This window comes from Ambystoma mexicanum, chromosome 1q (genome assembly GCF_040938575.1).
Source record: "Ambystoma mexicanum isolate Mex_15411 chromosome 1q, UKY_AmexF1_1, whole genome shotgun sequence".
NCBI classification, from domain to species: Eukaryota; Metazoa; Chordata; class Amphibia; order Caudata; family Ambystomatidae; genus Ambystoma; species Ambystoma mexicanum.
In genome coordinates, this window is record NC_090922.1 from 193,708,298 (window position 1) to 193,723,969 (window position 15,672).

The 15,672-nt window shown below is 44.0% G+C and overlaps 1 protein-coding gene across 4 annotated transcripts in view; it reads right to left on the minus strand.

The window, feature by feature from the left end:
- Window positions 1–15,672, minus strand: part of LMTK3 (lemur tyrosine kinase 3) — a 406,442-nt gene that overhangs the window by 276,077 nt on the left and 114,693 nt on the right. For all 4 annotated transcript variants that reach the window (XM_069637264.1, XM_069637273.1, XM_069637254.1 and 1 more), the window contains exon 3: window positions 5,422–5,555. In XM_069637264.1, the coding sequence (XP_069493365.1) occupies window positions 5,422–5,555 (134 nt within the window). The remainder of the gene's footprint in view (window positions 1–5,421; window positions 5,556–15,672) is intronic.

Below are 15,672 nucleotides of genomic sequence, written 5' to 3' on the forward strand. Positions count from 1 at the left end.
TATTTTGGGTCCAGCTGAGAATGCCCCAGACTTCCTCCTCTGCCCCCTTTTGCGTAAAAATCCATTCTCTTGTTCAGGATGTAGGTTGTGGGCTCCGGGCTTAGTTATCAGTGTCCACTTTCCCTCTTTCCCAACTGTCCTCCCCAATTTTAAGTTATGTATTGCGCCTCCTTATCTGTGAATGTCTCCAGAACCATCTTTACTACCTGTCTACCCACTCATTCGCCCTACTATCCTATCTTGTTCTCTTTTGCACCTTACAACAATGCTTTTGCAAAGTATTGTGTTACAAACAGAAATAAATGAGCATCAGTACCAATAAGGCTACACCATCAGAAAGTGCATTTGTGATAGCAATGACAATACTAGAAACAAGACCTGTTGATAGCTTGCAATTTTAATTCCACTTCCCTTCTAGGTCTGGCCACTGTGCACTCCCACGCCACATTCCACTTGGAACTGCCTCTTGTGATGCTGGAAATGCATTGGAGGGACAGGGCCTCCTTATCCTTGTCCTTTACTGTTTTGTATCGTGTGTTCTGTCGTGTTTTCAACGCAGGAGTTCATTTGGGACTCGTGGCGGTGCAGCTCTCTTTTGGTTTGGTGTACTGACCCATGGGATACCCTTATGGCAACCATGGGTGGGGGTACACCCTGTGCCCCTAGTGTATGTTTTTGGGCACCTGTGTGTGGCCCACAGAGCAGGGTATGGGCTGGTGGCAGCTCCATGCTGAATTTGACAGGTGCTCTGAGTATTCTCCATTTTGGGATACCCAGACCCTTGCATTGGAATCAGTTGATTCCTGATAGGAAACAAGGTGGCCCCTGTGGGCTCTTGCTTTCTATCGCCTGTTACCTTGTTTTCCCAAAGTCCTGGGAAGCCCTGACTCTGTCCCTTCCCCCTGACTGGCTGTCGGGTGGAAGTTTCATATATGGTGTTGTTGTGAAGTCCAGGCCAGACTGGCTGGAGCCTTCCTAGTGACTGTATGTTGTGGATACACCTTGGGGGTGGGACCTGGGTGAATGGAGTGTGTGACGAATATGCACTTCTTGTTGTGGATGTCTAGTTTCTGGTGTTTGACACAATGACTGAGACAGCCCTGCCCGAAACTGGTATGAATGCAGTGTGGAGTGTTGAATGGCTGGGTACTTGTCCCAATACACATAACTTGTTGTAAGTGTCTGGAGAGAAGTGAATGACCTGAATGCACTATGCACCTGATTGGCTGCCTGACTGCATGAATGCTCTTCTGACCCATCAGAATCAATGGGAGATCAACTAGTATATCTGGGGGCCTCTCAAAGTTAGAATTGGTGTTCAGAAGCTGAAGAGAAACTGGAGTTGAAACTGAAGCTTAACCTTGAAGCCCTGCTGGAAGAGATGTCTTGCTGCTGCTCTACTTCACCAATCTGAAAGCTGCTGTGTCTCCAAGGACTGACCCCAGAGAGGACCTGGTTAGGCGCCCTCTTCCTGTCCTGAGGTACGAGGGACCATCGTGCACTGCTAATCTTTGCCAGCGCTCCCTGGTAGACATACCTATGACAGGCTGCCGACCAGAGACAGGGACCGCCGCAGAATCACAAGGAGAAGCACCCAGACACTGTTGTCCATCACCATCGACGACCGCCGTCAACGACCGGAGCCACCGTGCTCCCTTTGCCTAAGTAATATTTGATCCAAGAACGCTCTCGCCTGCACCGTCGTCCGCTTTGGCCCGCCGGAGAAAGCAGAGGCCGCTGACGCGCCGAGGAGCATCCGCAGGTGGGTTTCCTGCCACCTAAAGACCACAGAGACGCCGATGACTCGACGCCCTTGCTGGGCCACAGTTCTTCAAACTCTTTGCGGTTCTGAACTATCGTCACCGAGGTGCCCCGCATGCCTCTTCCTTGCAGGACGCCAATGCTACGTCGTCGACGAGCACCGCTAGGAACGAAGCTGCCACCTCACCGTCCTCGAGGGATCTCGCCGATCCGTGGCTCCTGCCTTAAAGGGAGCCACTCAAGAAGGATTCATCGATGACCCGACGACAAACTCTGCTATTCCAGGTACATTGGGGTGGTAGAACTATTTTAGAAGGAAATAAGACTCTTGATAACAATATATGGACTGGGCTTGTATGATATCTTAATTTACAGGTTGCCCAGGTGGGGGGATCTCCACACAGAATTGCGCCTAGTTGGTACTTTTATTCCTTGATCTGTGTGACACTTGACCAGAGTATAGTTGATGTACTTTAATGAGATCTGATAATAATTGTGGTACCACTTTGGAACTGTATATATTAGCCATTGTAGATTTTCTGAGCACAAAGTGAGTTATTGTGATAATGCACATAACCTTGAATATTAATTATATAAAGGGCCTCATTACGATTTTGGCGGTAGCCATGCCGCTATTGGCGGCATGTCTGCCGCCAAAATCGGGTCCGGGTTCCCAGAATGGGGAATTACCGGGCCATTCCGAGTTCCCATAGGGCTGAATGGGAATGGGGAGGGAGCAAACAACGGGCCGATTACGAGTGGCCCGTTGTTTGCTCCCTCTTCCCCTCGCGGGATCCGGTAAGCATGCCTGGTTTGAGCAGGCGTTACTTACCAGGTCCCGCGAGGGGAGCTTGTAATGAGGCGGAACGGGTTTAACGGGTCCGCCTCCTTTAGCGGGTCCCATTAACCCGTTCCGCCTCACTTGTAATGAGGCCCAAAGACTGTGTTTTAACTAATACAGTGTGTTGACATTCCTTTGTGGGGGCTTGGGAACTATACTGTACTTAAGAACCAGCCTGCATCACCTCCTGAGAAGCTAGGCCTTGATTGCTCGACCAGCGCTTCCATATAGAGAATCTTGGCTAGGGTCCTCTGTGCCTCTCCTCTGCCATATAGAGAACAGGAGTACAGACACCCCCCTCCAGTCTTTACACCTCTCCTGGTTCAAATTGACACTCCTACTCCCACTTCTTATCAGTCCTTTACGTGCTTGCTCTCTGTCGCCACTAACCACTCTTCTATATCTTCTCAGGCATTCAAAATGCATCTACCTTTAGTAATTCTCCCATTACCCTTTGCAATAGAGCGCTATTATATATCACCTGCTGCCAATGGGTCTTGTTATGCCAGCTACTCTTTTACAGTATTAGCCTATTTGACCTAAAACATGTAACCTTTAAACCAAATTGACCTTTTCGAGTTGTCCAAATTGACCTTTTTTTTTGCATCAGATACAAATTGACCTTTTTGTTTTAGGTCAAATAGGTAAATACCTACCTACCTAAACATGAGGTGCAGGAGTTGCGTGGGTGTCCCCCACTCCTCATGTTCATGTAAGTAGGTCAAAAGGGAGTTGGGGCGTGTTCCTCGCATCCTTAACTATGGAGGTCAGTTTGGTCAAAAGGTCAAATGTTTTTAGGTCAAATTGCTGAGGGCAATTTGCACAAGGTCGAACATACCAAAACCCTCTTTTATATGTGGCCATAAGGTTAGTAAAGCTTGTAGACAATAGGAGAAGATGTGGGGTACCATGCAATGCAGCTTGCACTTCTTCCATGGTATCCTCAAGTGTAATGTGAATTTGTGATAAGCACGCTAGCTGACCATGAAGGATCTCGCTTTTCCAGACTCACTTGCGTTCCCTATCCTGATCCACCTTCAAATACAACTCCTGCTCATCTCCAGCATGCAAGTCAGCTTTTTCTGCCACTCGCACTAGGATCACAATTTAAGGTCTGCGTTTGCAAATAAGAGCAAAAACACACAAGATCATGGATGCCTTAATATCCACTATCATAACAGTATTGTATGGATGAGACCTGTGAGCCAAGACTTCTGCTCGGTGCCGCTTAGAGATGTTGGCAATGCCTGCTATGTTGCATTAACTATGAAACGTTAGATTGGGAATAACATTTAAATAAAACCTCATACACAAAACAACAGCAACGCAATTCTTCACTAGCTCCCCTTTTTCTGATATTGCAACTTGTATTACATAATTTAAGCACTCGCTCTCCAGTTGCATCTCCTGACACCTATGACTGACTCCTACCACCTCATCATATGGCGTTCAATAACTTTAATGCAAGCACTGGGTTTGGATTTTCCCAATACCTACACCCAATGAGAACTTGATGACACCATAGACACTCACCCAACCTTCAACCATACACAGGCAACATGCTCTGAGCTGCTGGACATCAACGCCTGTACGTGGGCAAATTAGCTTTTAACTCATCTCACAGAGACAAACTTTACCCTGCTCTCTGTGCTCCCTGTTACCCACTCACCTTCCTCCCTTTTTTCTTTCAGTGCCCAGACGACCACAAGGTCATGCAAATGGCAAAAGATGTATTGTAAGACGCATTAGTGACATAATACCCTGTATACCAAATCCCCAGATGAGAATAAGGCACAGCAGAGTTACAGTGATCTTAGCACTGCCAGCCAGACACACCTTCCTCTTCACTTCATCAATATTTGTCATTGCCTTCGTGATTAATTATCTCTCTAGAGTCCTTTTGGGACGCCTCTTTCGCCCCGTGCGCTTCTCCGCAGTATACATGTGGCTCAGAACTCTCTCTCTTCCACTGCACCCACACTGTCACCACAAATAGCATCTAAAGTCATATGAAGAGTCACATTTGTTCAATATTAAAAATACCATTTCAACAATCACATTTCTCTTCTATTATTGGTGTAAATATGAGTACCAATGGAAAACCATGAATCCTCTGCTGACGCCAACTAGGAACCTAATGTGGAAGAGCTCTTCATCATCGCCTGCTTCTTGTTGGGGATGGAATAAACAGGATGGTGCCTCATGTACAGTCCAACTGTGCACAGATCTGTGCAGTAGCCACCTGGCCACTCAAGCCAGTACAGGAAGAGGCAGTGGAATCATTTTTTATTGTGTGGCTACTTCAAGAATTAAGTAAACCCGACAACTTGGGGGAGCACTGATGGTACCCTTAAAAAAGAATCAGAACTGTTAATGAGAACATGAGTCAGAAGAACAGCAAAGAAACAAGGTCTACAATAAGGCACGCACCAGAAACAGTAGAAAAGAGTATTGCGGCATGTGCAGAAAGATGCGCAAGTAGACATGGGCCCACATTACGAGGTCGGAGGTTGGTCAGACCTGCCGCAAGTTCTTTGCCCCTAATGACAATGCTGTAGTTTTTGTAGTCCGGAAAGGGTGTCGGCACATTGCTACCATCACCTTTATTTCCAGACCGCCAAACTTGTAATTAGGCCCATAGACTATCCCCATCATTCAAAATACCCCAAATAATATCCCCTTCTCCAGCATTCACGAGCTATGTGTTCCATCTCATTTCAAAATGGCGACCATTGTTTCTAGTGTCCCCATCGTTGGCTATTGTAACTATACACTTGCTACATCCTCCCGCACCCAACCCAAAATCATCCCGTGCTTACCTTGAAGCCAACATCCCCTCTTTTGCAGCAGAGGCAGGTGAGGAGAAGGAAGACGAAGGCCAGCAGGCCTGAGCAGGAAATCAGGACCACTGCATAGGGTGGGGCAAGTGGGGCCCGCCCTTGGGAAGAGCCATCTTGAAAGAGAGGAGGTAGAAACAATGTTTACAAACCAGAGTGTTTAGAACCACTGTACCATTACACATTTTGAATTAATGGGAGTATTCTGAATTGCAGTGTGTTCGTTGCTTAGCATAGAGGAAATTATGGAACCAATACTTTGTACCAACTCAATATCCCTTAAAGTAGCATTTAATTGGATAATTTTATATCTCGACAACTGTACACAAATCAGCCTTGACCCCGCCCCCTAAGGAAGCAGACCAGCCTAAATTGCTATACCACATCCCCTCTGCACAGAAGCACAAGAAACCACAGACATGTTCTCAGCTTGGTTTGCCTCACCAGTGAGGTGCAGCTTAATTCCTTTGGCACCTTTCATTTAAGAGGACATAGTAAGAACTCCAAAAAAAACAATGGATGCTCCCTAGAGGAATTCCCAGAGGTTAACAAATCATTAGCACAAGGATTTTTATCTACCACGTGTTCAGTGAGTGGCCATAATCAGAAGGGCTTTACCAGATATCGGCCATGTGCCTCCTTTGCCAAGAGACTGAAGGGGCAACTCACTTATGAGGCCCACGAAGGCTAAGGCATGTCTGGGTTTGCTAGAGCTCAGGTGCAGTGGGCAAAGTGCTTAGAGGTTCTATCTGGGCTACTCACTTGAGGGGCAGGGTCAAGACTGATTTACACATAATCAGAATCCTTCTGTAAAGGCACAAATAAGATGTATGCAGTGGCATGGACTGCCACCCAGGATAATTACTTGTGGCGAAGAAAAATAGCACAGAAATGTCCTTCCATCATTGTTTTACTTTTCTTTTCATTACAAAAAGTTATGTCAATAGCTATGTTACTATTGCCACTATATTACTGTGTATTGCCACTATATTCCTGTTACTTACCATCCAGTTCATGAGCTGAAAAACATCCAGTCTCATTTGGCCCACTACGCCTGGAACTAAAATATCATTTAGAAGTGACACCACTCCATACAGGATGAGATGTATAGGTGATCAGATATCTTGTAACCTTTCTTGGTGGAGATACATTGTGGTGGTGCTAATGTAGAAAGACCTCTGTTGCGGAAATCATGCTACACACTCTTGGGATATCCTTAAAATGTATTTTAATGCTGCAAAGCTATTATGGGTTTGTGCCTGTGCGTGTTTTGGGCGGAGTTGCTTCATCAAAGCTACAAGGATATGTCTGTAATGATGTTAGAAAGGCACATAATATAACTGTAAATACAAACAAGGTTGACTCTTGCACAGTTTCCAGCAAAGTGTCAATTTAAAGAAGGGACTTAAGGTACTTGTGAGTACTGACTGCAATCTCAAAACAGTTTTGGAATTAAAAAGAATTGGTTTTCAATAAAATTCAAAGGTTGGTGTAAATAATGCAGCCGATGAAAAGAACATTGAACAAGATGTTTAATTTCAACATAGTTAAAAATCAATAGTTGTAAAAGTGTGTTGAAAGAATACCTGTTCTAATCAGTACATTATGCTACTTATCAATGGCTGCAGATGAGCAACAAGTAGCTCTCGCAGCTTCTTGAACATGCATAATGGGATTGCAACTGCCTCAAAAAGTGAAACAAAGATGTCATGCAGAACAATGAAGGATCATACCTGAATGCCATTCCAGCCAATTTGACATGCATCATTGAAGGGCAAGTGCCCATGATGTGAGAAATAGACTTACTAGAAATAGAAAAGGAACTGGCCGAATGTGGGGGAGATCATTTTGGCGTAGACAGGGTAGGGCCTGAGAGAGCAAGGCCCACCCAAAATCTGTAAAGGCCCACTCAGCACTGCTGTGCGGGCCTTTACAGAGGTGGGCTCCAACTGCATGATCTTCAGGGCCCATCAGTTAGCCAATCCTGGCGAGATTACGAGTGCTGCAACATATCAGCAAGGATTGGAGAGAAAAAGCTAGAACACGTGTGATTGCAAAGATGGCAATAATGCAAAAAGATAAAAGGACTAGTCAAGATCAGGATTGTGAGATTATGAATGCCTAAAAAGAGAGCGAAAGGATTGCAAAACAGAATAGGACACTTATGGTTGTCATGGTTGCCACTGGGAAGTACATTACTGAACTCAATAAATTGCAGTATGCTAAGTAGAGATTTCAACTTAATTTATAATCATTAAGTTTCACTTAAAGCTGCTAGAAATGGCACAAATGACATTTCACTTTGCATGTAGAAAATCATTTAAATCAAAATGTGAGCCAACATCCAAGCTCATTTATCCAAAAAAAAACAAAGTTTTATTTAAAAAGTAATATTGAAGCGTTTGCTTTTTTTTAAAATCAATGGTCCGAACATGCATTGCTACTTTCAGTTTATGTATCTATACCACTGACTGTTGCCTGAGAAACAGTAGCCTGTGCATCCTCTTGTGGGACACATAATCTGATTGATGCTCATGAATGTACATTCTTATGATTGTTTAACCATTGTATTGCTAGAGGCAACTCGTTTGGTGATGGGTCTCAGGCATTGGATGATTCAACATTCGGCTTGGAAAGCCTCCACAATTCTTCAATTTCGCAAATCTCTCAAAACATGGCTCTTCAACAACACACAATCAAGGACTAATTCCAATGGATGCACATACCGACACACAGACCTCACAGTACTGCACTATTGTTAAAAGATGCAAGCCCAAAGGCTGGCTAACCACAGTCTGTACAGGGCTCTGCTGCTCTCAAGCAAGTTATGTGCTTTAAACTATAAAATACAAATAATAAATTCATGTCCTCGCTAGACTAATTGGGCTGCCAACATAGATTTTGGAGCAGAAACATTCAATGATTTAGATAAGGGTGGTAGTATGACAATTGACATACGTCCTTGTCAATTGTCATATCACCTCCTGTTACTAGAGTTGATATCTTGTTTATTATTGATAGAACTGTATAAGACACATTCTGCCATGGTGTCTATTGCAAGTTGTAAACCTCCATAAGCTATAGTTTCCGCAATGGAAAAAAAAACTTCATACTAGTCACTTTGGATGTTTCCTCTTTGTATACTTCTTTCAAACATCTGAAAATACTGGCCCCCACAGCAAAGTGCATTAATGGGTTCCCGGGAATGTGTCACCACACATGGACCTAACTCATTTCAAATTAAAAGGTCCATTCAAAAATTCTGGCCCATAGTGAGGCTACTGTTACCAGGGGAACCGCTTCCCAGATTTGCCTCTAAGAGAGGGAGGAATATTAAAGAACATTTAGTGCATTCCATGCACACACGGGATGTTCTTACCACTGGACCATGGAATTTACGCAAAATTACTGGGCATTTCCCATGTGGATCATGCTCAGTATGCAAATTCACAGTGAAGACCAAGTCCTTCCTGATTAATGGGAGACCATGGACTTTGAAACACCACACGAATTGTAAGAGCAACCAGGTAGTCTACTGTGTTCAATGCCCATGTGGTTTCAGGTATGTATGTTTCAGGACTAATTCCAATGGATGCACATACCGACACACAGACCTCACAGTACTGCACTATTGTTAAAAGATGCAAGCCCAAAGGCTGGCTAACCACAGTCTGTACAGGGCTCTGCTGCTCTCAAGCAAGTTATGTGCTTTAAACTATAAAATACAAATAATAAATTCATGTCCTCGCTAGACTAATTGGGCTGCCAACATAGATTTTGGAGCAGAAACATTCAATGATTTAGATAAGGGTGGTAGTATGACAATTGACATACGTCCTTGTCAATTGTCATATCACCTCCTGTTACTAGAGTTGATATCTTGTTTATTATTGATAGAACTGTATAAGACACATTCTGCCATGGTGTCTATTGCAAGTTGTAAACCTCCATAAGCTATAGTTTCCGCAATGGAAAAAAAAACTTCATACTAGTCACTTTGGATGTTTCCTCTTTGTATACTTCTTTCAAACATCTGAAAATACTGGCCCCCACAGCAAAGTGCATTAATGGGTTCCCGGGAATGTGTCACCACACATGGACCTAACTCATTTCAAATTAAAAGGTCCATTCAAAAATTCTGGCCCATAGTGAGGCTACTGTTACCAGAGGAACCGCTTCCCAGATTTGCCTCTAAGAGAGGGAGGAATATTAAAGAACATTTAGTGCATTCCATGCACACACGGGATGTTCTTACCACTGGACCATGGAATTTACGCAAAATTACTGGGCATTTCCCATGTGGATCATGCTCAGTATGCAAATTCACAGTGAAGACCAAGTCCTTCCTGATTAATGGGAGACCATGGACTTTGAAACACCACACGAATTGTAAGAGCAACCAGGTAGTCTACTGTGTTCAATGCCCATGTGGTTTCAGGTATGTAGGTCAGACCACACGTAAAGTGGGGACCAGCATATCTGAACATCGTTCTAGGATTCGCTGCAAGCTCACTACTTCACCGTTGGTGACACATTACCTAGAGCATCGACACACACCAGATGACCTCCTGTGGTGGGTACTAGAAAAGGTCGAATCTGGTCCCAACGTACAAACCAGACTGCTTACACTAGAAGCCAGATGGATCCATCGTCTGGACTCTTACGAACATGGTTTAAATGAACTTAATAATCCTCAGTTCTAAAACAGATACATTCTAAACTTAGCCTTATTTATCCACGCCCATTGCCTTCCATTGACTGTTCCTTTGACCTATATGCACACTGCGTATAGTCCTTTCCTTGTGGGTTAATTAATTATTTAATATCAGACCATCTTATGACCATTTGATATCCACATGTGGGGTTCGAATCAGTCCTCTTTTTCTTCTTCCCCCCGTGCGGGACTGCAGGCAGATTCCCTGCGCTGCTATACGCCCTGGGTCATGACGCCATCCCGCCCACGGACACACCTCATTAGTGTCCTTGGTAATCTAGCCATACTACGGCTTCATTTGGGGTAGCATTGCGTCGACTCATTGCTTGAGCCATGCCGAGCTGTGGGGGCCCGGCATCTACTACCAATCGTGTCTTGACACGTTTTCCTCCATCTTGGGCCCGCCCACTTTTGAGTGCTCACATTTCAGGTCCACGACTTCCGGTACCGACAGGCACCGCACTGCATCTTTCGGAGTTAGCTTTTCACCTTCGAAGCGTACTCGATACACTAGACTCACAGGTAAGACGCTGTCCACCCCGGCGCATAACTCTCCTTGTGGCTACGCTTCAATCACTCACTCCCCCTTCTTTTCTCTGCCCCCTTCCTTTCTCCCCCCCCACCCTTCCCCCCTCACCCTTCCTTACCTTTTGCTTCTTTCCCCTTGCTTTTTCCCAGCTGACGGCTGCCTCGCCCGCGGCTGACTGCGGCTTACTGAAACAGACCCGCCTGGAACCGGACAGCGCAGCTGTTCACGCTCCCTCTCGGAAGCTCCACGGCTCCGCCGTTTATACTGGATGTTTTTTTCTTTCTACCGTCCAGGTATTCAGTTTATTTTATTACATGCTTGGCACTAGCAGGGAATTCCTGGTTTGTGGGGCACCATTATTTGGGAGCATGCTGGATTAGAATCACATTACTTCTTTTCCACAACTTCCCTGTCTTAGGCAGACACAGGTGGAAGTGTTTGGTGATTTTCTAATAGTTGTATTATCATTTTATTTCTTTGACTGTGGAGATTTTATGCCAAGTGCAACCTTCACGACTGCACTTTAAATATCTTTTTAATTTATTAAATAATCTTCATACTTAGTCATTAGGACACTCATGATAGGGAATTCTCACCTCACCTGTCTATAGTCTGTCCTTTTTAGCTTTAAACTCAAATTCTTTCTTTTTCTTCATTCTTCCTACAGAACTCATCAGCCCTGAAGAAGGCGGAACATTAAAACTGATCCTTTATCCTTTTGGGACCAGCCTCCGCCGAAACGCTAGAACGTGAGGGGAGTGTTGGGACTTTTTTCCTTTCTACCAACACATCCTTTCGCCTCATTGGAACAGTTTCCCCCACTGCGTTGGCTAAATCTTGAAAACAGACTACATATCTGAACAATAACCCCAGGCCATTTTTGTCCAGATCTTATTTTTTCAGGTTCGCACACTGGGAATATTAAGGATAGACTCCTTGATTAGAGCAGCATAACTAAAGGGTGTGTATCTCGGATAGAATTTTTCCCGAGACCCTGGTAGGACAGACAGACATATCCAAGCCCTACCACTTTGCTGCCCAACTCATCCGGGTTTCCGGTTATATCTTTTCAGCCTTTCAAATTCTCATTGGTTTACATAATTGTTACTCTTTTGACTCCACCGGTTCTTGACCCTAGTGCATTTCCTTCTGTGATTAGATAACAGATCGAAGTTCGGTGTATGTCAACCCGCACAAATTTGCTTTTTATGTTCAAAAAATTACGAAAAAGTATTGTGTGTTGTTGCTTTTTTGCTAGTTTATTGTAGATTGTTCACTTGTCTAAATGCTTGATACACATTATACTATATATATTTAAAAAATGTCTGTTATGTGAAAAATGTCTCACGATTGTACATTGCATTAAAAGTATTTATATATTTTTTTCTTCTTTCCAATAATTGAACCTAGCATGTATTGCTCGTATATAGAGCTATTCAGGGGAGATCCAGGATTTAAATGACCCCCATTTTAGCTCTCCTTTTTTTTTTTTTTTTTTGGCATAGCGACACTCCCTTTCTTTTTCATGCTTTATAGTTTCAGATGCCCCGTGTCGCAAGTGCCTCCCCAAGGGCTAAACCGAACCTCTTCCCCCTTTTCGGAGGGGGTTGTTTATGCTTCTGATTGTGTTTTTGACAACCTAGGTTGTTGTTCGGTTGGGGAACTCCAGGGCGGGGATTTTTATATTACCTTCCACTTATATTCCCCAGTCTGGAGATTATTGACACTCCTATCCACATATTCTTCTCCTTTTTTTTCTGCCTACTTATAAGCTTTACTCTATATTTTCCATTTTGTCTCTCCACTAGTTTTTGCCCCATTTACTTGGTGCCCCACGACCATTTTCCTTGCACTATCCCCCTTCTGAGTATGGCAGAGTTCGCCACACTCAGTTACACAGAAGAACAAATATCGGAACTCATTAGAGGCCCTTCCTTTTTTGACTCCTTAGACCCGAGCATACCTCGAGTTTTAACTAACACTACGGAAGAGATCCTTAAACTCAAAAAGAAAACCTTTAGGACTGAACTACATGGGCATTTCCTTCGGGAGTATTTAAGATCAAGCATTATCCCGGAGGGCCTTATTGTAAGAAATGAGCCACGCCTATTCCTAGAAGACAAAGAATATACGACTAATTTCAGTTTTATTGCTACAAAGTGCAGTCGGGATCTTATGGTCCTCACTATAACTACTGCACAACGGATTAGTCACGAATTACAGAAAACACTAGAGAGTGAGGAATTAAAATTCAAAAACAACTCGGCCCTCACCAATGCACAGGAATTACTGAACGAACTTAACAAACAGTTTGATATCTTCAAAACAAATACCATTACCAAGAAAACCAATAAATTACAAAAAGACATTAAAGAGTTTAATACGGAGGCTGTGTACCCTTACACAACAGCTGATTACATCAATACACACAAACAACGAGGCGGGGCTGGCAATAATAAAGGACGGGGAGGTAGAAGAAGAGTGACTTTCTCTGGATCCAGCAGTGGGTCCTCAGGCAGTGGATCCAATTCTAGCCATCCACAATACATACCCCAGTTTGATCCACAACAATTCCCAGGCCCCCAATTACCACAATTTCCTTTTTTAGGAAGAGGAGGCCAGGGAGGAGGATGGGGCCCACCAATGTACCCTGGACCATGGAACATGCCATATCAGGGCCAACGCAGACGTTTGAGACAAGGGAGACGCCAACGTTAATGCCACAGCATGCCACATTACCCATTTTTAATTTGGCGGCTACGAATCTCTCTTCTGGACAAATTTCTGTCCTTACTAAGGGTCTGTCTTTTGTCCCTACGACCAATACAGATTGGTACAAAACAGAAGTTGAAATGAGAAGGTTCTTCCGGACTCTAAGACTCCGTGTCTTCTTTAATGAACACGAAAACATAGAAGACAGCAACGATACCGGGCTTCGACCGCCCTCTACCTTCATGCCCACTGAAGGACAGATACCACAGGATCTCATTACTTTTGAAAGATGCGTACTAAGGGACATTAAGAAACTGAGCAAGAAGAATATCTCTACACGCCAGAACCTTACCAAGAAAGAGAGAACAGCTCTCAAACAATTAGCCGAGAACACCAACATAGTAATAAAACCGGCTGACAAGGGGGGTGGTATCGTAATCATGACTAATGAACAATACTGTCACATGATTATGGACCTACTCGAAGACAAGACCAGCTACCGTCCACTTAAAGTAGATCCCACTCGTGAAATTACAACAGAGATTGCAGAGATGGTAGCTTACGCGAGTGATCGAGAGTGGATCACACCTAAAGAAGCATCCTTTCTGACCTCCTCCCAGGAACGGATTCCATGTCTGTACGCGCTTCCTAAAATACATAAAGATACCCGGAACCCACCAGGGCGCCCTATCGTGTTGGGATGTGGCTCGATATTGGAACCCATCGGTAGATTTATTGACTATTTTTTGAAACCCATCAGTATAGGTACCAGATCATACCTTCGCGACACAACCCATACCATCCAAGTATTTGAAGGCCTCCCATTTGATCCCACCTCTCAATATCTAGTCACCCTTGACATCAAATCTCTCTATACGTCCATACCCCAAGAGGCTGCCATTGATTGTATTTACGAACACCTGACACACAGGGGCACACAATCTAGGGTCCCGGCTGAATTTATCATTGAACTTCTGACATTAGCCTTGAGTAAAAATTTCTTCATGTTCAACAAACAATTTTTCCTACAAATCAAGGGCACGGCCATGGGGGCAATATTTGCCCCTAGTTTGGCCATCCTATTCATGGCATCCTTCGAAGATAAATATGTGTACAACCAAATTAATCCATGGTTGGTACACATACACAACTGGCAGAGATATATTGATGACATCATTTTTCTGTGGTCAGGGGATGAATCTTCCCTAGGGGACTTTTTGCTATGGCTTAACGCCTGTGATAACAATATTCAGTTCACAATGGAATCTGATCGCCAGACTATCCATTTTTTGGATTTAGAAATATCCAATATCACTAACAAACTTGCATGTAACCTCTACAGGAAACCAAAAGACCGAAATACTCTGCTCCACTTCAGAAGTGACCACCCTCATCATGTTCAACAGAATTTACCATATGGACAGTTCCTGCGCATTAGAAGGAACTGTACTTCGTTACCAGATTATTACACACACTCGGGTCAACTGACGGAAAGTCTTCATCAGAGAGGATATCCCAAAAAACTGGTATCTAATGCCCAGAAAAGAGCCAGGTTCACCAATCGAGACAGCCTCGTGACACCTGAGCCATTACGAGAACAAACAACTGAAGACAGGATCACATGTGTCACCACACATGGACCTAACTCATTTCAAATTAAAAGGTCCATTCAAAAATTCTGGCCCATAGTGAGGCTACTGTTACCAGAGGAACCGCTTCCCAGATTTGCCTCTAAGAGAGGGAGGAATATTAAAGAACATTTAGTGCATTCCATGCACACACGGGATGTTCTTACCACTGGACCATGGAATTTACGCAAAATTACTGGGCATTTCCCATGTGGATCATGCTCAGTATGCAAATTCACAGTGAAGACCAAGTCCTTCCTGATTAATGGGAGACCATGGACTTTGAAACACCACACGAATTGTAAGAGCAACCAGGTAGTCTACTGTGTTCAATGCCCATGTGGTTTCAGGTATGTAGGTCAGACCACACGTAAAGTGGGGACCCGCATATCTGAACATCGTTCTAGGATTCGCTGCAAGCTCACTACTTCACCGTTGGTGACACATTACCTAGAGCATCGACACACACCAGATGACCTCCTGTGGTGGGTACTAGAAAAGGTCAAATCTGGTCCCAACGTACAAACCAGACTGCTTACACTAGAAGCCAGATGGATCCATCGTCTGGACTCTTACGAACATGGTTTAAATGAACTTAATAATCCTCAGTTCTAAAACAGATACATTCTAAACTTAGCCTTATTTATCCA